Source organism: Ostrinia nubilalis, chromosome 23 (assembly GCF_963855985.1).
Source record: "Ostrinia nubilalis chromosome 23, ilOstNubi1.1, whole genome shotgun sequence".
Lineage (NCBI taxonomy): Eukaryota > Metazoa > Arthropoda > Insecta > Lepidoptera > Crambidae > Ostrinia > Ostrinia nubilalis.
In genome coordinates this window covers 6,853,661-6,879,386 of record NC_087110.1, presented here as the reverse complement: position 1 = coordinate 6,879,386, position 25,726 = coordinate 6,853,661, and the positions used below count along the sequence as shown (strand labels likewise).

Genomic DNA, 25,726 nt, shown 5'->3' with positions numbered 1-25,726 from the left:
AGGCCAGCCAACGGACAAGTGGGATACGCTGATCATACACATGATGACTTCCAAGTTGGATGGTCAGACGCTTTTGAAATGGGAGGAATTTCGTAGCACGCTAGATGAAATGCCAACATTAGATCAATTCCACACCTTTTTGATCGATCGAGCCAACGTTTTAGATTCATTGCACCGTAATAAGTTTGATAGTACCCAAAGAAACGGTCAATCGTATTCTCGCTCAAATAACATGCCAACAAATAATTCACAGCACAAGCAAGAACGTCATTCATTCACAAAATCATTTACTACTACTAGAGAGCGAAAATATAATTGCATTATTTGTAATGATGGTCACAACATCTATGACTGTTCAGTATTCAAATCGAAAAACATACAGGAGCGTTTAGATGATGTAAATAAATACAGTTTATGCATGAACTGCCTTCGCCATGGGCATGCCGAGAAGGATTGTCGTTTAGGGTCCTGTAGAATTTGCAAGAAACGTCACAATACTTTACTTCATGACCCAAGCGATAATACAAGCAATTTATGCCAATCCGAGGCTGTTGTTAACTTGTCTGAGCATTTAAGCACTCAAGTCATTTTGTCCACAGCCCTAATCAAAGTATACAATACAAATACAGGCTCGTTCCAGCAGGTTAGAGCGCTTCTAGACTGTGGTAGCCAGTCGTCGTTCATCACAACGTCACTAAAGAGCAAATTAGGTCGTCATTCCACGCCTATAAATGCACTTAAAATCATTGGTATTGGCAACAATCATTCTAACAATGTCATAGAAAGCTGCACTGTTAAAATACAGTCTTTATGCAGCCCATTCAATACAAATTTGTCTTGTCTCGTACTAAACGAGCTAACAAGCGAGCTGCCTAAGGCTCCTATAAACAAACATATGCTAAAAATTCCTAAACATATACAGCTGGCAGATCCCACCTTTGACCGACCAGCTCCCATCGACATGTTGATTGGAGCCGACTTATTTTGGGAATTATTAGGGAACGAAGAATCGTCTCTATGTCCTTCAGGACCTAAACTACGAAGCTCAAAATTAGGTTGGTTGATATCGGGCCCAGTAAAGTCAAAATGCGCTATCAATAATGCAATTTACACAAATCAAATACAAAGTAATCACGCCATTACAAACTCTACATTGCATGATTTAGACAATTCTCTAGCTAAATTTTGGGAGTTAGAGGAACTGCCCACAAAATCACGTTTAAACAATAGCGAACAAACATGTGAGGATCATTTTGTAGCTAACACTTACAGGACAGAGACGGGTAGGTTTTGTGTAAGGCTGCCCCTAGTTGATTCTCCCGACTGCCTGGGAGACACTTACGCTCTCGCGAAGAAACGTTTGATAAATTTAGAGAAAAGGTTCAAAAGAAATTCAGCTTTGCAATCTGAATACTCAAAGTTCATTCAAGAGTATGCAGAATTGGGGCATCTCTCAAAATCAGAAGTCGCCAAACCATACTCTAGCTATTTTCTATGTCATCATGCAGTGTTGAAAGAAAACAGTGAGTCTACTAAACTCAGGGTCGTGTTTGACGGCTCCGCTCCCTCTTCTTCTGGCCTATCTTTGAACAACATTTTGATGGTAGGGCCCACAGTGCAGGATTCTCTTTTTTCCATACTGATAAGAGCGAGGCAATACAAATTTCTACTTACCGGGGACATTGAAAAGATGTACCGCCAGATTCAAGTTCATGATGAAGATCGCAACCTTCAACTTATCTTATGGAGAGAGGACGACTCCCAGCCCATCCAAACATTGCGTCTAAATACGCTCACTTACGGCACAGCGAGCGCTAGCTTTTTAAGTACCCGATGTCTGTACCAAATAGGGGAAGAGCAGGATGACGAGTTAATCAAAACAATTATTCAAAAGGATTTCTATGTAGATGACTTAATCACTGGCTGCAATGATGAAAATCAATTAAGGGACATTCGAAATTCCGTGGCAAAAGCGTTAAGTGCAGGTTGCTTCAACCTACGAAAATACAAAAGTAACTTGCCTAATTTGTTTGAAAATACTGACATGAGTACACAAGATAATCTCACTATCAGTGAGTCAGCGCATACTTTGGGGCTCGGATGGAGTCCTTCATCCGACACTTTACATTTTCCAATCAAATGTCCTTCTGACACCAATTTAATAACGAAAAGGTTTATAATGTCCAGTTCATTCTCAATTTTCGATCCTTTAGGGATGCTAAGCCCTTGTATTATCATACCTAAAATGATATTGCAACGATTATGGCAGCAAAAAATTGAATGGGATGAGCCCGTTCCTAGTAATATCCAAAGTGAATGGCAAAAGTTTGCAAACGGCATACATCATCTTTCAAAATTACAAATTCCTAGGCCAGTTCTTTGTGATTCACCTAAACGCATTGAATTGCACTCATTTAGCGATGCTTCACAGGGCGCTTACGGGGCATGCATTTATATGCGATCAATAGGCCAAGATGATAAGGTTTCAGTTAGGCTGCTATGTAGCAAATCTAAAGTTGCACCTCTAAAACCTACGACAATGCCACGTTTGGAGCTATGTGCCGCGTTGCTATCTGCTAGACTTTTTAAGACGGTCATGGAATCAATTAGATACAAACCAGATCAAGTTTACCATTGGTGTGATTCAAGCATAGTGCTGGCTTGGTTAAAAAGTGATACTAGAAATCTCAAGTCATTTGTAGCTAATCGCATTTGTGAAATTTTGGAGGTCACTAAAGCATCTTCAATAATCTTCATGGCGCTATGTTCCTACATCTGCAAATCCAGCTGATCTAATTTCAAGGGGCGTCGAGCCTGGCCAAATAATTAGCCAAAAATTGTGGTGGTCAGGCCCCAGCTACTTGCTTGAATCTGAAACCAATTGGCCAACTCTTAAAGCACAGATGTCCTGTAAAACATTACCAGAAATAAAATCCAATTCAGTTGTCATATCAGAAAACTTACTAGACTTTGAAAAATACTCAAATTTAACCAGGCTCCAAAATACACTAGCTTACGTAAAACGATTCATGTTTAATTCTAAAAACCCGAATAATAAACGCACAGGCGCATTATCTGTAGAAGAAATTAATGACTCTTTTCAAACACTCTGCATCATGTCACAAAAACAATCATTTCCGATGGAATATGAGGCTCTTGCTAACCGGAAGCCTCTAAGTGGTAAAAATAAAATATTAGCTTTGTCTCCATTCATGGACGACAAAAGATTAATAAGAGTAGGTGGACGAATTGACGCCTCTCATTATTCGTTTGAAAAGAAGCATCCAATACTGTTGCACGCTTCTAATCACCTAACCAAGTTAATTTTCCAACGAGAACATTTACGTAACTTTCATGCAGGTCCGCAATTACTATTGGCCACAGTGCGCGAAACCATCTGGCCAGTCAATGGTAGATACTTAGCCAGGCGCACTCACAACAAATGTGTTCGATGCAAACGCATCCAGGGTAAAACTTTGTGCCCTAAAATGGGTAATTTACCACCCCAACGCCTTAATCCTGACTTTCCATTTTTGTCCGTTGGATTGGACTTTGCTGGTCCATTCTATATTTTGAATCGTAAAGGCCGTGGCAGCCGATTGATAAAATGTTATTTGTGCTTATTTGTTTGCCTACGATTTAAATGCATACATTTAGAGTGTGTCAGCGATTTATCTAAGGAATCTTTTGTTATGACTTTAAAACGGTTTATAGCACGGAGAGGAAAGCCAATTGAAATATTCTGCGACAACGGCCGCAATTTTGTAGCTGCTGCTAAAGACGTAGGTAATTTTATAAAAAATAACACAGAACCTCTATCTGGCTTTGCAAGTCAAGAAGGAATTAAATTCATTTTTACTCCAACTTACGCTCCTCACTTTGGCGGCATCTGGGAGGCCGGGGTAAAAGCTGCAAAATATCATGCAAAACGTGTAATCGGCAATAGTCACCTCACATTTGAGGAAATTACAACCTTGTTTGCCCAAATAGAGTCGATATTAAACAGTCGTCCTTTGTATCCTCTATCATCATCTCCCAATGACCTCCTTTCCCTAACTCGGGGGCACTTTCTTATTGGAAGACCTCTAACGTCGATACCATCAGCAAATCTAGAAAACGCAAAAGAACACTCACTGAAGAGGTTTGCACGGCTAGAACAGATTCATCAGCACTTCTGGAGGCGCTGGTCCAAATAATACATAGCAGAGTTACAGCAACGAATCAAATGGCGGAATGACACCTCTAGACTAAATGTAGGAGATCTGGTCCTGCTGCAAGAAGACAACAGCTCTCCCTTGAACTGGAGACTTGGGCGTGTTACCAGACTATTCCCTGGTACAGACGGTGTATCAAGAGTGGCCGACGTCAACACAACAAGAGGAAGTGTACGGAGACCCCTAATTCGTCTGTGCCCTCTACTTACCAGCGATGATATCACGGGTTAAAACTTCCGTTTTAACGAGGCGGGAAGATGTTGAGGCGTTCATCCTCCTTGTTCCAATCTGTGCGCGGCGCGGCGTTTTATTTTTAATTAGTATAGGACTTCTTTTGTTTTCTCTCTTGCTTTTGTCATCGTACTGAACTGTCATGGTTTCAATATATTTGTAAAACCGTAAAAGAAAGTGTTTTAATTAAATGGCACCATGTTCTACGAAACATATGTAGCAAAAAGATTTCTTATTGGCTTAATAATAGAGGGTGAGCTTAATCATGATCGCAAGGAGGTGAATGAATAGTCACCTCTTAGAACTCATTTGCTCTATTCTAACCATAATCAGAGGATCAGTAAAACAACTAATTGTAACGTCAGTGTTCAGTTTAAAAAATACCATAGTCGCATGGCGAAATCTATTTTTGCAATTCCACAAACTCGTTAAAAACTATCGACGGATTTTCGTTGTTTCTAAAACTCGCTCCATTTTCGATAACCAAACTATCGACAGCTCACAACACTAGCTCGAATAGGACTCTGGACTGGGAGGGGACGCAGTAAACAACGATTGTACTGAGTTATGTATGGACCTGTGTACGGAAGTAGCTTGCAAGGAGATTGGCGCGTTCATTTTTTATGGAGCCAGGACATCTTGCTCTTAAAAAGAGAATAACACTTTATAATTTAAATACTGGCATAAAATAGTTTCTTGCTCTTAAAAAAAGGCAATTTATACTGGAACAATAATACATAGTCTGGCCATGAAAATCTTTTATTTGAAACGTTTAATTCAGATTCGGCGCTTTTTAATACAATAATATGAAGCCAAGTGTGGCCATCTACTTATAAATAAAAAAATCATCTGTCTATTTTTGTCGATTGGTTATTTATGTAATGTTACATAATTTGTGTATATGGCATAAGAAGTATAAATTACCTTGTAATGAGTTGGACACCAGAGTTCATTTGGCTGAAACGACGACGACGACGAGTTGGACACCAAAAAAAAAATACATAATAGCAACGTATCAACGTGGGTACGTTCCCATCACTAAAATGTGTCCTTATCGGGATTCATTTATGAACCATCAATATTCTACTCACCCACAACCACCATCTCAGCAGCCTTTATGTCCGTGTGGAAGAGAGGCGCGTCGGCCGACACCTCGCACTGGTACTCCCCTGTTAGGGTTCTATCCACATCGGTCAGCACCACTCTGTTCTGGTCTGATGCAGCGACCTGATGAACATAAAAAAACATAAGTATACAATCGATAGCACATCGAACCTTAATAATTCTCATCCTGACATTTAGTCTGCACTGCAGAAGCACGACTCTTTCGAATTAACCAGTACGGCTAGCACGAAAAACTTTCGACTTCAAATCGTTTGCGTACTCGAGTCGCCATCAAAAGATTTAGTACGAAAACTACAACAGCGCCCTTGTGAATCACGCGCGCGGACGCGTTGTCAGTGTGAAGTGCCGCGCGTGTTTTCTATACAAACTGAGGTACTTGCATACAATGATTAAATCTGTCGCCCCGCGCTCCGCGGCGGAGCGCGGCGCAGTGTGATAACTGCCTTAGTTTTTTTTTTTTTTTTTTTTCTATGTTTGTTACGCGATAACTCCGCCAATTATGAACCGATTTGAACAAATCTTTTTTCGGCGTATAGGTAATACCTCAAGGGTGGTCCCATTTAAATTTAATTATAAAAAAAACAACCCCCAAGGGTGGAAAATTGGGGATGAACTTTTTTATACGCAATATCTCCGCCGATTATAAACCAATTTGAACGATTATTTTTTTGTTGAATAGGTATTATCAAAAGGGTGGTTTCATGCAAATTTGAAGAAAATATTTCACCCCCAAGGGTGGAAAATTGGGGATGAACTTTTTTATACGCAATATCTCCACCGATTATGAACCAATTTTTTTTGGTCTCAGTGTACTGCCTACCTTCAGTGGTAACATCAAGGTAATAATTAGTTAACTAAAAAGCAAGAAATAAGTAAAATTTTATAAAAAAAAATAAAACCGACTCCAAAAAACCTACACTAAAACGTAGAAAAATAATTACTAATTACCTACTTATTCATTAGGACGAATTATTAATATTTATGTAGGTATACCATGATTGATACTTTTGGAGTCGGTGCAGGCAAACTTTACATGTTTCATAATCTTGGCACCGACTCCAGAAGTATCAATCATGGTATACCTACATAAATATTAATAATTCGTCCTAATAAATAAGTAGGTAATTAGTAATTATTTTTCTACGTTTTAGTGTAGGTTTTTTGGAGTCGGTTTTATTTTTTTTTATAATGTGAATCAAAGTTGTCACGTTATCGTTTAATTCGAAGGTTGAGTATCGAATACGCAAACGATTCGAAGACGAAAGTTGTTCATGCTAGAGGTACAGAGGTAAATGGAGGATTACGTTGAAGAGGCCTCATGATCACATACGAGTATTATTTACTTAGTCGCCTTTGAATTTGAGCTTTAATATTATATTTATTCCAAAACTAAGTCAATAAGGTGTCAGTGCCGTCTTCTTAAGATAATAATTTGATAAATAAAGAAAGTAAATGAATAATAAAATTCACAACATGAACATTAAGTACCTACATGAAAATAGAACTCAATTAAATGAAATAGAACTAAAATAATACCTACTTTAAATTCACAGAAATCCAGAGACAAGAAGTAATTAATATTAAGATATTGTTATATTCCTATTACATGTTGCCTGAAACTTTTCCATTTCCCAAAAGCCAGTATTAATTCTTTATGTATCTACATCTACATTTTATATGATTGCTTCCCAAATCCCAGCTATGACCACAATATAGCTTTTAGTGCCAGTGCGGTCTCTTTGACTGCTATGCTCTTATGAAGAATTCCTTTGAACTCACGTATATTACAATTTTCCTGTATAATCCATGGACCAAAGTATTTATTAGCCAGAAATAGGATATGTGTAGATTCTGATAGCTTTACAAAAAACATAAACAGAACTAAATGAAGAAAGTTAATAATGTTATCTGGTTTCTTAGAAAAATATTACAAAGCTACCTAAAACAACAAAAAATAGACACAAAGGGGGAAAATCCAACTGCTCACAATAAATTTTTCAAACTACTTCGTTGGTTGTGGCAAACACAAAAAGTGGTTGTATTTTCAGCAGAATCTTTCCTTAGGAGGCTTGGTGTTACTAAGATTATCAACATCAACATCATTTCAGCCACAGGACGTCCAATGTTGAACATAGAACTCCCCCCATGATTTCCACCCTGTTAGTAGAGACCCGCATCCAGCTATTCGACGTATTAGCAAGCTGAAGTGGCAATGGGCAGGGAAGGCACATAGTAACAGCTGACGGTCGATGGGGCAGCAAAGTTCTAGAATGGAGGCCGTGGGAAGCCCACCCACAAGGTAGACCGACGACCTAATAAAGGTAGCAGGAAGGTGCTAAGGTTATACAAATACTAGCTTTTGCCCGCGGCTTCACCCGCGTGAAATTTAGTTTGTCACAGATCGTCATAAATTTTATAGTCCATGTGCTATACAATAATACTGTAAAGTTTCATCAAAATCCGTTCTGTAGTTTTTGCGTAAAAGAGTAACAAACATGTTAACATTCAGACATCCATAAATCCATACAAATTTTCGGATTTATAATATTAGTAAGATTAATAATTCATGTCCATTGGAAGTCTAACGAAATCTTCTCAGTATCCGAACATGCATCCAACGCGACGTATGCCAAACTAATATGGATCGGGGCCTTTGAAACCGAAGCAAATCTAATTAAATCGAATATCTAGAGCCTACATTTCTCGGTACGTATAGACTTGAGACGGGTTCTTCCAATCCGTTTAATTTCATGGGATTGAAATTCCTCAACTAGCCTGAAGCCATCTCCATCAAGCGTGAGCTTTATATGGGATGTGGGATATTAATACTTAGTGAAACCAATTTAATAGTTGATGATTTAAAATGGGGAGATCTAAAGAGTGTTTTAATAAAAATGGCACTGATGGCTATACCTAAGTCATATTATGGTAATAGTGGCAGTTATTAGCATTTCCATTCAGGAAGCCGTTAATTGCAAACAGCACAGCATCAGCAGTCTACTTAGTACTACCACTTTTCTTGCTATAATTTTGTTACCTCGTACATTTTGGAAGTACCTAAATAAGTGCTCTGGAAAAAACTTTACACTACTAAAAGAATTTTCGACCCTAACACAGGCCTAACCTATATTGGTGATAGAAGTCCTATATGAGTGCCCTGAATACTTACAGTCTACACAACGGAGGACATTCAAACTGATTCAAACAATACAAATATTAATTGACCCTTTGCTGCCCACTCAATACACTGTTTAAGAACCTGTACAGTAATTACAGACTTATCTGAATACCCAATTCCCGTCACATACAGTACATCAATCCCAGAGAAACAAGGCCAGGCCAATCACATGTCATCGGATACCAATGGATTCGAGCTACGCGCGAAATCATACGGGTTCCGACTCGCGACGCAGATTAGTATTGGTTAAATGGAACAGCCAGGCCGTTTTGTACAGGACAATCTTCAATAGGTTGATCCTGGCTAAACACGTAAGTACTGGAAAACGTAGCGCGTGACGTCAACTCACTCACTCGACGACCTCATAAAGATAGCAGTAAGGTGCTGGGCGATACGGAAACTATTGGAATAGGCCCATGTTCAGCAGTGGACGTTCTATGGCTGAGATGATGATGATGAATCTTCAACAGGTTGATCCTGACTAAACACGTAAGTACCGGAAAACGCAGTGCGCTCATGACCTCATAAAGATAGCAGGAAGGCGCTGGATGCAGGCCGCTACTTACCAACCGGGCGATACGGAAATCATTGGGGGAGGCCTATGTTCAGCAGTGGACGTCCTGTGGCTGAAATGATGATGATGAAGATGAAACAGGAGTGACAGTTGGAGAAATAGAGGTAGGATTAGTCCTGTTACTATTGACTGAACTTAAGTACTTATCCTTGTACTGTGCAAACATATTTTTGTCTTTTCGTATTACATTTAAAATTTTAAATAATGCTTCACTACCAGCTCTGGTTCTTAGACAATTTTTTTACGTGTAAGTGATGTCAGATTAAAATTCAGGCCCAGTATGTACCAGTGTATTTTTTAAACATCGCAAAACGTATTTTTTAAACAAAGCATTCAGCCACTTGTTTTCCTCTGGCAATTGACAAAAACATACACATTAAAAAGTCACTCAATATGTTTACTGTTCTGTTTACCCTTTTTCGTGTGGAAATTGTATGTCCTGGTGTTCGGTATTTCCTGGATTTTACACCAAATTGGTTCTTCTAACCTAAATTGGTTCGGTATTCTGAATTACGGTACAAATTCAACGCAGATAATTAATTAATTATGCTGGTATTATTATGGTTTGTTTACAGGATGTATATTGAAGAAATGTGACATTGAAATCGTTGACAACGTTTTAGCAGGCCTGTTCATCTCCGCGAGTTCACATCGAAAACAAAACACGCACGATAGCCCACCTACAGGAGGCGATTCGACAAGGCGTCACATACGAGATACGAGCGAGCATTGACACACGCACGCGTACTCTTGTATTATGGAAAAAAATAAAAAAATACTGTGTAAAAAATACTGTGCAGTATTTAACTGCCTAAATAATAATAAAAACACACAATGTACTTTTTTTAAGTTGCCTGAAGACACTGAGAGGTAAATAAGTGGTTATTGTTATTCATGATAATTCATGCAAATTCATGTATTTCTTCCGACATTTTCCGCGATTTGGCACTTCACGTCACACATTAGTTTGCCGAAGTTCGCCGAGCCAGCTATTGTCAATTATTATAGGTGTCAAACAGGATAGGGTCTTTGCGCTGGTTTTCGTCCAACTATCGGAGTTGCCAACTTTGTGATCTTAAAATACCCTTACACAAATGTATCATATTATTTTATGTCGTTCGAGTGCTCATAAAGGCAGTCAACTAAAGTCCATACTGCAACGCACACACAATCCGCACCGTAACGTAAACGCCTTGCCTCGCCGATGACAGTGCGCGAAGGGCAATGACAGCTCACAAAACACTGACGTATATCAATGTCTCATGGACTTGGCGTAACTTTAAAATAAACGTACTCGGTACATTACGCACACATTTACACGCATTATAAATACATACACGATTTAAGAAAACAACATGGCCGCAATATAGGCAATCAGCTGACAGGTATTTGTGTGTGTGTGTGTGCGTGTAGTTGTCAGCTGATTGCCTATAAATATGTTGTTTTCTTAAATCTTGTATGTAGGTACCTACTCGGCACAAGTCAGGTAGTTAGTGACGTCACATGAAAATGTTGCCAGAATGAGTACTGACCAAACATTATCTATTTCTTTTTTTTATACATCACCAGGGGTAAGTTAGAAAGAGATAAACAGCTGTTTGTCATTAATTTGTCGAATTTTTGTATAGATCTATATTTCCTTTCCACTATTACCTCCATGCCACAAAAGGCGATACGTTGTTGATCCCTTTCCGAGTTGATTTGCCTGCTATATGACCTGAGCTATGCTTTAAAAAAATGACCCTTAGTCATCTAAGATTTAATTTTGTATGAAGAAGTTTAATAAACACTTAAAATTGTGTTTATAATGCTACCAATTAGACATACGTGCCAAAAACTTTTCCTGTCAGCACGTTTTTTTTCTAGCGCGATGATTTCTGCAATGTACCGGTGACCGGTGTATGGCCGCGCATTTACGTAATTTTTTGGAACTCACTACTTTTTAAATTACATTTTCATTTAGGTAGAACTGTTGCTTAGGCATTATAGATTGCAACAAAACTAGCGCGGGATGGCTACTGCCTTCTGTGAATACAATACTTTGTATTCAAATTTTACGCATGTGTTTATGGCAGCTCAGTGAAATGGACGAAAACCGAAGTTAGATAGAAAACCAGCACAATGACCCTACTTTCAAAAATTAATATTGCGATTTTATAAATCACTTTAACAACTTTATATTAATTTGCGGTACGAAGTACGCCGGGACAGCTCGTAAAACAAATTCATTATTTACATATTACTAATTTATCAACTTTGTTCATTGTTAGTTGTTCATTAGTTGTTCGTGTTTCGTTTGGGTTAGACCAAGAGCCGAATGCAAAAAATAAATGTTACTTAATTATATTAATCCTACAAAAAACGGACGGACGTGTGCAAGTCTAATAGCCATATACTTGGTTAACTCATTTTAAAAAGTGCACAAAAACGTTCTATGTTCAGACAGACTATACAGGGTGGAAACAATAAGTGATCTCACTCGATTATTTCTAAACTATACAAGATATCAAAAAACTAGTTACTGATCCTGAAAGTGCTTCATGAGCTCTATCAAATGGTATTAATAATAGGCTTCTGAATAAACTGGATCTATCCGAAAATTCAATGTTTCTAGCTTCCATACATTTGGTAAAGTCACATTATTTTAAAAACTACACATGATATTGTAAAACTAATTACTGATTCTAAAAGTGCTTCACAAGCTCTATCTAATGGTATCAATATTAGGTTACAGAATAAACGGGATCTATCAAAAAATTCAATGTTTCCGTCTTCCATACATTTAGTACTACCACAGTCATGACACTCATCTCTTGACAATATTATAGCAAGTAAAGACTAAAACTAATGTTTTCCATGAATAATTTTAAAGAAGAATACAATTTACGAGTTTATTTTAAGAGTTTATTATTCAATAACCCCCCCCCCCCCCCCTTCTAATATTGTGTGTCTGGCATACATTTAGTATGGAAGCTGGAAAATTGAATTTTCAAATAGATCCAGTTTATTCTGTAACCTATTATTGGTACCGTTTGAAAGAGCCCATGAAGCACTTTCAGGATCAGTAACCAGTTTTTCAATATCTTGTATAGTTTAGAAATAATCGAGTGAGATTACTTCACGTTTCCACCCTGTATGACGAATCTATAAGGGTTCCGTTTTTGCCATTTGGCTACGGAACCCTAAATACCGTATCAAAATCTGTTGCATAGTTTTAAAGATCTAAGCATACATAGGGACAGACAGACAGGAAAGCGACTTTTTTTATAATTATTACGTATTGATGATGGGCATATAGACCAAATAAAGACATTTTGATTTAAGGGGGGGACATCGTAAGAGCCATTCACATTTTTATCAGAAAGTTAATAAATTAATATATTTAAGTTTTTGAAATCTAAAACAGCCAGGAAATCAAAGAGGCAAACATGATACCTTTGTGATTTTATAGGAATTTTATTGTAAAACACGGTCATATTAAACTTTTATAAAAAAATCCAGAGGTAAATGTTTTTTTTCGAGAAAAAATTTTTCTAATCGTGTTTTCGAAAATATCATCCCATCACACATACGTTCTGTAATACATAATATTGAAAACAGTGCGAAATATCGTCAATTGCAGTTTTCACATACTAAGGGCCCATAATGAAATTAGTATAATGTTTGTTTATGTAATAAAATTTGGTTTGAAATACCTAATGAATTGAATTTTTATTTCTTACTAGCTTTTTGGCTTCGCCCACGTGAAATAAATTGTCACAGTTATGTGTGTTATAAAATATTTAGGTGCTAGCTCTTACACTATATAACTGGCGGCCGCATGTAGCTGCGCGTTGCCGCGAAGAGCAGTGAATGCAAGTGTGGTGCGCTAGATGGCGACACAGTAGCTTCTTGTAGCAGTCAGCCCTATGGCATCAAGACAGTACCGATCACTGACGTATGTCAACAAAACGGTGCTCGACTCTTAAGACAAGCTAAATTACACCATATTCAAAATCAAAAAATCAAAATCAAAATAAAAAAAAAATCAAAATCAAAATCAAATCAAAATCAAAATCAAAAAATATTTATTCAGTTTAGACCACAAGTGGCACTTATGAACGTCAATAGAAAATAATAAAAAAGAAAAGGTAGCCCTTATGGGGCACTTTACATGTCTCCTTATCTTTTGGGCCCTACCAGCGCTTCGAGACAAACATATGGCAAGTGCTGAGAAGAAACGCCGGAACAAACTCAGTCACCACTTATTGCCAGGAATTATCTAACGGTAAGAATAGTCAAATTTAAGTACATCAAATATGTGCAGACTGAACTGACCACGCATCCTTGTCATCAATATAGTCTCGAACCTTGTAGTACCCTTTGGACATAAGGGTATTTTTTATATGTATCTTAAATTTGTTTATTGGCAATTCGACAAGGTTGTGTGGTATTTTGTTAAATATGGTAATACATTTCCCCAAGAATGAATTACCTATCTTATGCAACCTGAATGATGGAACAGCAAGTTTATTCTTATGTCTCGTGTTAAATGAGTGGACGTCACTTTTCTTAGTAAATAAATGTATATGTTTACGGACATACATAATGTTATCAAATATGTATTGCGAAGCCACAGTCAATATATTGATTTCTTTAAAAACTTCTCTAAGCGAGTCACGTGGTTTAAGACCGTATATTGCCCGAACAGCTCTTTTCTGTAAAATGAAAATTGATTCTATGTCTGCTGCTGTTGTTGATGACATTGAGCATACATTTTTTTGAATACCTTCGCGAAGAAAAACTTCTGTACGTAGTACTTATTATTATTCTGTGGTTTTAGTAAGACTCTTCTCATGAATATGAGACAAATCCAATGAGTTTTTGTCTTATTTTAATTATTTCGAAATAAGATGTCACAGTGTTAAGTTGTTTAATGTTTTTGTTTTAATTTTTAACGCATTGGATCTGTCTCATATTCAGGGAATGTACTACCATGAGTAGAGTCTTAGTTCCTCTAAAAGGAGGCTTCCGGCGACTCGGACCGCAATTAACTAGGACCGTGGTCCCAGTCGCCGGATCCGTAAAAATTGAATAATTTTCTTCCGTCAACTGGTACCACTCATAATTGATAACTGCAATCAAAAAATGTACAGTCAAACTAAAATTTTGGATGCCAACGATTTAAATATCACCCTGTATATCGTGTAATCGACAGTAAATCGACATTTGTTGCAAAGTAGCTCCTATTACGACTACATAAGATGCGACAGTGTTTAGCTTGATGTGATGTCGGGGCACGTTCCTCGCTAATGCTTTTTGCCATTAGATGGATCTGGAAAATCTTATCTTCGATCACATCTCAAAGTACGGATCTGCCAGACGGTTTGAGGTATTCTTTTTTTCAGCTGTCAAAAAGCTAGACAAAATCAAAAATCTATTGAAAAATATCTCCTTTTATGTACCTACTTATATTCTTCTTATGAAATATAATAATAAAACGTTTCCTGCGTGATAAAATCATACGAGTAAATAAGAAAATCCGTACAAAAACCAAAATGACAGACAGCTGTTGGCGCAGAAAAGTTATCAAGTGGCGACCACGGGCCGGAAGAATTAATGTGGGCAGGCCTCCCACTAGGTGGACTGACGATCTGGTGATTGTCCCGGGAAGAACCTGGATATGGGCAGCGCAGAACTGATGTATAGTGATGACCATGGGCCCGAAGACGTAGTGTCCGTAGAGCAAGCCTCCCAATAGGTGGATCAACGATTTAGTAAAGTTCGCGGGAAGTCCTTGGATTTGGGCAGCGCAGAACTGATGTAGTTCCATGTGAGAGGCCTTTGTCCGGCAGTTAACGTCATTTGGCTGAAATGTCGAAACGAACTCATAATATCATATATACTCACGTCAACTTTGATCTCCGCAACCGGGAAGACCTTCGTCGCTGGTGACTCCTTAGGCACGAAACGGTAGAACTCCATCATGTTCCGGTACCACCTGATGGAGTATAACTGAGCGCCTTCCAGCTCATAGCTGCAGCTCAGCTCCGCATCTGTGCCGGTCAGGACTGCCTTGGGCACGTGGATTTGAAGGGCCTTCAGGGTGTTGGCTGCACCTGGGAAAAAGAATACCAAGTGTTAATATTAATGTACTTAATGTTAATATTCCCCGGGACCAAAAAATTAGCACGGCACTAAAGAAATATATTCAAAACTGCCACGCGGTCTCGTGCTAGATGGGGGAGTCTTAAAGGCCACCTTCTATCAACGGGAGCGCGTGGTAAGTAACTTGCTTCTGAATGTATTGTAACTTCCTACTTTTTTATATTTTTAAACCGGCAGACAGTGGTGACAGAGTTTGTTGCGGCGCTTCTTCTCAGCACTTGCCAAATGTTTGTCTCGAAGCGCTGGTAGGGCAAAAAAAGAATGAGACATGTATAGGCTCCTTAAGAGCATTTGACGATTTGCAAGTACTAATTTAATTAGTCTAAACAAATAAAGATAATTTTGATTTTGATTTTTGATTTTGACCACAAAGCCTTCACTTGTTGAGTAAACTGTACCTACTTGGCTGGATTAAAGTTGTAGTGAGTTGTGGGAAAGATAGGTGGGATTAGTCTCTTTGTTTCTATCTGAATTGGTTCCAAAATCCTAGGTCTCCAAAAGTTGGATTATTCTGTTCAGTTTTATATAAACTTTCGTGAAATGGATCGTGTCTAAAATAGTGCTGATACCTTTTCGTTACATAAGCATCAGTCTACATTTTAGTTTTTTTTTAAACTTCGAAGTCTATTCCAGAATTTTATGAAACAAACACCTCGTTGTAACACAATGATAATCCCATTCTAAATGGACACGAATAAAGATGCTGCCCATAAGCCGAAATCGTGTCCGAATCCGAAAACTACATAATAGAATCACTAAAATTTTACTGCACAGTGGTCAACTTTTTCATGTCATAGGCATCCAAAATATTGCGCAGTTACCTTTATTGCCACTAAGAAATAACCATTAAAATAGAGGTGAAAAACAATGGCGTCGTTTGATCGTTCATAAGTTAGCTATGATCCTGGAGTTCCAACATTAGATTTTACGAGACCCCCAGTACATTTTTACCTTGAAAAGCGCCTTAAAGGTGAGCAAGTAAATACCCAGTTTATGACAGCTCGTTAGAAGTTGGGCCATAACATTAAACGACATCGCCGATGCTGTCGCCTTTTTGCCCTTCAAATCTGCTACTTATATTTTCTGTAACTTATGATTGCACAGTGGGTGCGGTATTACGACCGTATTTCGCGAAATGCGAAACAGATTTTCGCTCCCATTTCGTTTGTTTACGGTTATAGCTGAGAGCGCTTTCTTTTTGAAAATATTGTAGGGGAATTGAAAATATACTTCTAGTTTAGACTAAAGAGATGTTAAGAAATTGAAATCTAGAGTAATCTTTTACTGTAAATAAAAGCAATGTACCTAATAATTGGAGGTACTTCAAAAGCTTCATTAAAATAATTTAATTTAGGTTTTTCACAAACTGTGAAAACACAAGATTAGCACATGAAAATATTGATGTTCTTCATCAGTTTAAAGCACAGTAAATAAAATATCTATTTAATTTAGTATATATTTAATTATGAAAGTAATCAGGTTAAGTATACCATTATGATTTGAAAATAGCAGTCTTGAATTGAATAATTATTTCGTCGAAAGCTAAATATTATTATAATCGCTTCAGAGATAATAAGCCGTTGCAAGTACCGATACCACTAATGAGCTATGCGAAACTACAAAACGTAATTTGACACTATGATCTCAACCTCAACATGGTAGCATAAGAAAAAGCACAATATCGAAACTTTAAATGTAAATAACCGAAAATCCGAAACCCAACCCAAAAGGATCCTAGTTTATGCAAATCGATGATTTGTTCACCAATTTTTTACCCAGCCGGTGCTAAGCACAAACCACCGTGTATTGAACTATGAATTTTGCCGAGGCGTTTTACATTCAGCGTGGTATTGCCAGCAAACAAAGAGATAAAAGCTTTTTAAATCTCTGAATTTATGGTTTGTTTGCGAGAACCGAATACTATTTGGGAAATACTAGCGTTCGCCGATATTATTTTAATATCTATGTGAGGACGTATTTTATGCGAGCACACGCTTCCACACGGCGAAGTTTAGCGGTAACACCTAAAAGTTTTTATGATCCGGTGCGGTGTGTTTGGTTCAAGAGATTTTTCTGGCAACATTTGTGTTTCAACACAAATGTGGTTTTTATTTAACAGGGTATTTAAAAAAGGTAAAGGTAAAACAAACTGACACTTTCGCATTTATGTTAGTAGTAGTGGTAATTTACTAAGATAAGATTCTGTACGGTACGTACATTGCGTGTTCATTTTTTATTAAACTAGGATAACGGTGTTGACTGTCCAATTACTTAGTCTTTATATTTATTTAACTATCTCAAAAGAAATATGTATTGTTCAATTGTTTCTTTTCCTAAATAAATTAAAAAAAAAACAAAGGTAGCAGAAAGTCGCTGGATGCTGCAGGCCGCTACCAACCGGGCGATGTGGAAATCATTGGGGGAGGCCTATGTTCAGCAGTAGACGTCCGGTGGCTGAAATAATGATGATAATAATAATGTATTTGACATGCAAAATGTGTGAAACATTTTCACTTTAGACATCGTGTTTTAAATCCATTCGCGATAAACATCGAAAAATAACAATCAAAATTTATTGTGAAGCTTTTTGGCAAACGGAAATTAAGTTTTCATAGAAATAATACGACTACCAATTTGTGAGAATTATAAATTCTAGATTTTAGATTACTGATTCTAGGAACAGTTTGACCTGTCTCTGTAGTCGTAAATTGTCTCTCAAACATTAATTTATGTGTACACAGTAATATTAAATAACATTAATATAATCTCTGGAATTGCTAGTAGAAAATTAATTGTGAATTTCTAAGCTTCCTATTTATTGCGTGGGTGTTTCGAAGAGGCAAGACAAAATGAATAGATATTTCAAATTATGAATTCTAACTTATTTTATTAATACACTCGACATCAAATAAATCGCACCTCCCGCGACAAGCACTTTCAAACGTATGCATTCCCACTTCCCAACAATATTGGCACCATTTAAAAGCCTAGTTCAATTCATTAAAGGAAAGGTTTTTACTCCAAAAATGTGTCTGTAGAAGGGTCCAGAGTCACTTTTTCAAAAAATAGGTAGTTAGGCTTGAGCCTATAAAACTGTTAAGTTGGGATTAATCGTTATCTATCTGTTAAAGAGGACACGTGAGATCATTATTTGGTTTTATAACCATAAAAGTTTGTCTAATTGATCCCAGGGGTGAGCCCAAAGTGAGATCTGTTTTCAAGTCACATTTATGGTATAATGTTAATAATTTATTTAGTAATTAAATACGTTTTTCTTTAAGGATATTTATTGGGCTTTAAAATCACACCAATATTGCTGGGACACCATGATTGTGACAGAAGAAAATCTTTAAAGTTCGCGTTGCGGAAGGTGCGATTTATTTGATGTACAGTGTACCTACTACATTTACCTTTACTGAATTAGAGACGGTTGTGATTCTGCTGTGGAAACCAAAGGTCATAGCAGACTTATCAACTCGGAAAGGGATCAACACCGTATCGCCTTTCGCGAGCTGTCATCGCCTTTCGCGCGCTGTCAACCGCGAGGCGAGGTGTTTATGAAAGGGTGCGGATTGTATATTTTCATACATAGAAGAAAGAAGCCTCGAGTTGATACGGTGACGATTCCTTTCCGGGTTTAATAAGTGTGCTACGTACTTAAGTGAAAGTACCAGATGAAGAATTTTACATTAACGTACAAAAACATTAATGCCCAGAACAGACGGTGAAACTGCAAATGCTCGTTACTTTTGAGTTGCATCTAAGTTTCTGCCATAGCGTCCGCTGAGAGACTACACATAACGCGACCAGTTTGAAACTTTCAGTTTCAGTTTCATTCATTCATCATCAGGAAGTTGCAGTTTCGTTGCAGTTGCGTTTCACCGTCTGTTCGAGGCGTTCGAGCCTAACATGTAAAAATACTTAACCAAAGTGCTAATCTTTACCGATTTATCCCAAAATCATAATCAGTGATTAATTCAACATTATGACATTGGGCACTGATTATGATACTGTTCAAACTGAAAGTCTGAATACTGGATACCGTTGAATAATAGTCTATTCAAATTCAATATTTAATCGGTTTGAATTGAAGTTTATTGGAAACTATAGCTTTTGCTGACGGCTTTTCCCGCATGAATTTCGGCTGTCATAAGAAACTTTTAAGGCGAACTTGTCTCCCTTTGAATTATAATCGGGACAAAAAATTATCTATGTTTTTTCCTGGGTTTCAAACTTCTCGATTCTGTGGATTATGCGTAAAAAGTAACAGACAGACAGGTTCACTTTTACATATAAAATATTGGTAGGTATGGCCAAAGAAAATGAAATATTAGTTTTTCCTTTTAGGGACCTATTCACCATTTCTTTCGTCCCAAAGAAATTAGTAATTGTACTCGTAATAGGCTTAGGTGAGATTAGAATATTGTAATCTTTCTTTTGGAATCAATATCATATTGGAATTTCACTTTTTTAGGTCGCCGCTCCCTCGTCTCATATTATGGCTCGTTCCCACAGCAATCCAGTAATCCCGCAAAACTGGACTGTCGTATGAATACGTGTGTTTGAAATTCGAATCACAAAATCGAACGGATCGGGTTTTTGCGGGATACTGCAAACGGGACCCTAATATCGAATACATCTCGCTCGAAATCTGCTGTCAAATCGAACTTTTATCTACACAACGCAATTCAATTTGACAGCCGCACTCCATCACAAAATAAAGCCTCTACAGTTACACGTTGGCCCAACTAGTTTGTCCCAACGTCGGTGCCAATAGTAGGTACTTTGTGTTCTACACGTTGGACGAGTGGAGTTGGGACCAACGTTGGTCCAACGTGTGGAGCCAACCTAAGAGCGGATTCAAATTTAATACCAAAAACAACAGACGGTTGATTGGAAACTATTCAATGTAGCAAACTGATAGTTTTTATTTTAACTTGCGACAAACAAGCTGGCGAGCTCGGTTTTCATCGACTTCAAAAAGGATTTCGTTTTTGGAGGTGAATAGATTTGTGAAATTGAAGTATACTCGTACTCGTATTCGCATAGCGACGGGGTATGTTATATCTAGCGTGCGTTTGCATTAATATGAATTCTCAGATACGACTAAAAAAGTTGTCGCAAAATGTAGCGCAATAGTTTTCTACAGGCTGGTCCTTCAGCTTGAATGCTTGAATTTGATTCTAGCGGGTTTTGAGCGGGCTAAATGAGACAAAAAGTATATTATGTTTTGTTAAAATAAGATATCTTGTACAAACGACGTTATTTTTGTTGCAAACTCGCATCTACTTCAGGACAAAGGCAGCGTTTGTAGCTTGACATACCATCGTTTGTATTTTACAGACGTTTTTATGAGTATAAAAATATTGGCAATGTGCTAAGAACTCAGATCATAGACTATGATCATAGGCTATGATCTGAGGCTAAGAATGTCACTTGGCTTAAAAACCTCTACGGAATACGACTTCATTTCTTTAAAACCTGCTCCGAAGTTTCATAACAATAGAGTTGAGAACTTAACTGCGTACCATCGAAATAGCACTTGTCCCGACCAGAATATATCGATGCGAGCTATAATTCTCCAGAGAAATCTTTCGCCCGGTGACCAGGAACAAAACGTAGTTTACTCGTGTATACCCATTGTGTAGAGCTTTTAACGCGGTTTCTATTGAGAAGAGACGTGATTATCTGGCTATATAATAGGCTTACAAGACTACAAGACGGTCTTAATATCGTGTATCTTCGTCTGAAATTAGAGTTTTGAAGTTCTGAATTTGTGTGAATGAACATTATAAATACAAACGTCAAATAAGCGAAACAATGTTGGTTTTTATAAAGTTGTGTTAATTGAAAAAAAAAAGTACTTTAACGGTCTTAAAGTAGCAATAGTGGATGCTAATAAAAAGCCATTGATCACAGAAACACTCTCTCAATTGCTCTTCAACGCTAAACCGATCAGCCTGAAGTGTTACAACGGCTGTACTAGCCACACCAAAACCACAGCTGCTAGCTACTACCGGGCTAGTTGCGGTTAGAGGTTACAACCGAACCTATAGGGCTATTTCGTCATCGGAGTTTCGAATGTTGCCATCCCTTTTACGTAAAGAGAGATGGTAGTTTGAGCGACAGAGACAGATAGAACTGAAATGATGTAAGTGACGTTGGAGAGTCCTGTGAAACTGATGTTGAGGATCATTCAAAAATTGGGTGGTTGACATCATTTACAAGTATCTATGGGAAAGTTTCTGCTAAAACAATACCAAATAATAATGAAAGCCTTTCGCGAGCTGTCATCGCCTTCCGCGCACTGCGCGCTGTCAATTGCGAGGCGAGGCGTTTACGTTACGGTGCGGATAAGTTTGCGTTGCAGCAGTATGGAGTTTCATACAAAGAATACCATGGGTTTACGTTACGTGTACTTGCTAGCGACTGCGTAAAAAATGACATTAGATGTATGACCCCCTAGCAGCTACTTTCAAGGACTAAAATCTTCATAGATATTTTTGACATACTGGCTAGCGAGCACACCTAACGTAAACTCATAGTAAGCACACTGATCGCCTCGAGTTGATACGGTTACGATCCCTTTCCGGGTTGATAAATATGCGACTTCCTTAAATCAACTTTGAATAAACGATTTTTAATAATTGCTCAACATAAAAAAAATGACAGTAGGTACATGAATTAGCGAACAAGGAACGTCCTAAATTCCTATAGCTGTAAAAATATGTAGAGAAAGCTAGTTTTATGGTTCTAAAAGTATGTTAACTACCTAATTGCTAGTTTCACGATGAAATATTTTTAGAGAAGGTATAATTATTTTCCAAATTACAAAGCTGGATTCAAATTAATCATACGGGGTGACTCATCAACGTCCTTGATACTGGGTTATAAATAAAATTCTTAGTACTCATAAATATACATAAAATTGGGGCAGGGCATATAGGGGTATAGTAAAAAACAACAACGTTCATTAGAGTCTAGATTAAAAGTTAATTGCCAACAGTTAAAAGCATTCTGTAGTTTGGTTATAAAATATGCAAATAATTTACTTAATATTGCTTCTTTTGCAAATTAAAACAACATAAAAATAAAAGGATTGTTTCAGAAAAATCTATACTAATATTATAAATGCGAAAGCAACTCTGTCTGTCTGCCTGTCTCGCTTTCACGCCTAAACCACTATACCGATTTTGATGAAATTTGGCATAGAGATAGTTTGAGTCCCGGGAAAGGTCATAGGATAGTTTTTATCCCGGTTTTTGAAACAGGGACGCGCGCGATAAAGTTTTTCTGTGACAGACAAAATTCCACGCGGGCGAAGAGCTAGTGCGAAATAAAAGTATGAACTATAAATAAAATTAAATACTAAGGGTTCTTTCTTACGGAGATATTCCGTTTGTTGCAGGAACTGGTTTTTGTAGTTGCCCGTTTAGTAGTAGGTACCTAATACTGCTAATACATGTTTTGACATCAACATTCACAATTCACAGTGCAGTGTCCTGCAAAAAACGTATCTGTTCTATTTGTTCCTTGTGTATTCACATAACAGTCCAGTTTAGCGGGATCCTGCATAACTGGATCCCGCAAACTGAATCGGGTTTTTGTCGTGAGAAAGGGCCCTAACAGGAATATTGTTTTGTTTTTATTGTATAAATGTTATCAACCCATCGACAATGCTATTGGATACGCGGTTACTTTTAAATGTTATTAAAAAGCAAACATTAAACCGGTACAGACTTCCAAACGAATTTCCAAATTTTCCGGCCGACTATGTTGTTTGTCCGATATCCAATTTCGATCTATCGATTTGCTTACATGCAAAATATTAACCGTATTTGCATACCTTTATTATCGTGATCGGTGCACACTACGGAAAAACAAGTCCGGAAAAAACATACTCGGAAAAAACATGCCCGGAAACACTTCTCGTGCAATAACAAAAAATGCTCCCCTGAATATAATGATAACAACCAAACCGAAGTGAAACAAGGTACCCTTTTATAATAGGTAAATTTCTTCCCTTCACAACGTTTTACCAGCAAATTTTGTTGAGCAAAATCCCCTTATTATTTCTCGTTTACCCGTTTATAGGAAAGAAAGGAAAATATAGTCCATTGAGCGTTACATCTTCGCTAGGGATATTCAACGCTTTTGGCACTTTTTGTTTGGGTTTATGGAAAATGGGATGAGTTTATTAAGGAATCAATAGCTGTCAATCATTTAAAATTTGATCATCAAGGTGTTTCAAAAGACAAGCTCGTGCTTCACCATTTACTGAAGCCCCGACATAAAATTAGAAATGTAACTGTCAAAAGATAATTAATAATGTTTGGTTCATAGGTTTCAATAATTCTGGCGAGGGAAAACCAATTTATTGACTACAATGGTGCAACCATTGAAGATAAAAAACATTTCTTAACTCTTTACATACAAATTCGATATTAATTTGCATAAAAATACAAGTGGATAGTATTTAAAAAAATCCATTATTTTATTTTTGTCCACTTTATGTAATTGCAGTCATAACCAATGTTAAGTCTGATGTGTTGATGACTGTACTAAAGATAAATATAGATAAGATCATTTCTGTGTAATGTTAAGTTCTTACAATTGTCGGCCGTTTGGTGTAGTGGTTCAGAACGGACTACTATGCTGAGAGGTCCCGGGTTCGATTCCCGGCCGGGCAGAAATTGAAATGATAAATTTTAATTTCTGTGACGGGTCTGGGTGTTACTATGTATAATATGTATGTATTAAAAAAAAAAGTATATAAGTAGTATATCCGTTAAGCTAGCACCCATAACACAAGCATATTAATTGCTTACTTTGGGGCTAGATGGCGCTGTGTGAGATTGTCCAAAGATATTTATTTTATACTAGCTTTCAGCCCGCGGCTTCGCCCGCGTGGAATTTTGTCTGTCATAGAAAAACAATATCTCGCGCGTATTTGTTCACCGTTTAGACCTACCCTGGACTACGACAAACATTTTAAAACCAAAATCAGCTGAATCGGCCCAGCCGTTCTCGAGTTTTAATCAGACTAACGAACATCAATTCATTTTTATTTATATAGATTTATTTAATGATACAATACAGGTAAAGTGTCCGATGCTTGGTTCTTGAAAGGGTGACGTTGGTCGTTCGTTCGTTTCACTGCTGGACAAAGGCCTCCCCCAAGGATTTCTAAAACGACCGGTCCTGTGACGTCCGCGTCCAGGCACCTCCCGCGACCTTCACCAGATCGTCGGTCCACACTACGTCTTCCGGCCTTTATTGCCACTCGAGAACTTTCTGCACCAGCGGCCATCAGCTCTGCGCTGACTAACGCTGACAATAGAACATAATTCATAGAGCGGCTCATTGTTCTGTTACAAGTAAATGCTCTAATCTATATCTCACTTTATGTTAATAGACGATCCAAGTATAGCAACTGGCCACTGGGGTAATAATCTAGAATGGGGTAATGTTATTATTTGTCTTAGCCAGTTCTCGGGGCGACTGTTTTCGTTACTTATATGGGTCGTTCGGGATGAGAAACGATAGTGTCTTACTTAACTATAGCTATTAGTTATAGTGTATTGTACTCAGTTGAGTCTGCGTCTGTCTAGTGTATATTAACTCCACTATCTAGTAACTTAGGCTGAGTTACACCACCTAACTTTGACCGTAGCTATAACGATAAAACCAGTGTTTTTAGTATGGATTTTTGATGTTTGTCAAAGTTAAAGTAAGATGGTGCAACAAAGCCTTAGGCTGAGTTGCACCACCTAACTTTGACCGTAACTATAACGATAACCGGTGCTTTTTGTATGGAGTTTGACAGATTTTTGACGTTTGTCAAAGTTAAAGTAAGATGGTGCAACCCAGCCTAAGTGTTGCAGGCGAATCATAACTTGGTCCCTTTGGTATTATGTTCCTACTAGCTTTTGCCCGCGGTTTCACCCGCGTGAAATTTGGTATGTCACAGATCGTCATAAATTATAGCCTATATGTTAATCTGGGTTATAAACAGTAATACTGTAAAGTTTCAACAAAATCCGTTCAGTAGTTTTTGCGTGAAAAGAGTAACAAACATCCAGACACCCAGACATCCAAACATCCAGACATCATGACATCCAAACTTTCGCATTTATAATATTAAGTAGGAAGTAGGATAGTAGGAAGTAGGATTACGTCATAGTAAATGAGCTGCTGTCACTGTAATGTCAATGTCACCCTAAAAACGTCAGATTGAAGGACGCGCGCAGACTTCTA

General features: G+C 37.6%; 1 protein-coding gene across 1 annotated transcript in view; it reads right to left on the bottom strand.

The window, feature by feature from the left end:
* Window positions 1–25,726, bottom strand: part of LOC135083215 (uncharacterized) — a 156,080-nt gene that overhangs the window by 19,109 nt on the left and 111,245 nt on the right. The window contains exons 3-4 of the mRNA XM_063977951.1: window positions 15,212–15,420; window positions 5,537–5,672 (exon numbers count right to left, since the gene is read on the bottom strand). Of these exons, the coding sequence (XP_063834021.1) occupies window positions 5,537–5,672; window positions 15,212–15,420 (345 nt within the window). The remainder of the gene's footprint in view (window positions 1–5,536; window positions 5,673–15,211; window positions 15,421–25,726) is intronic.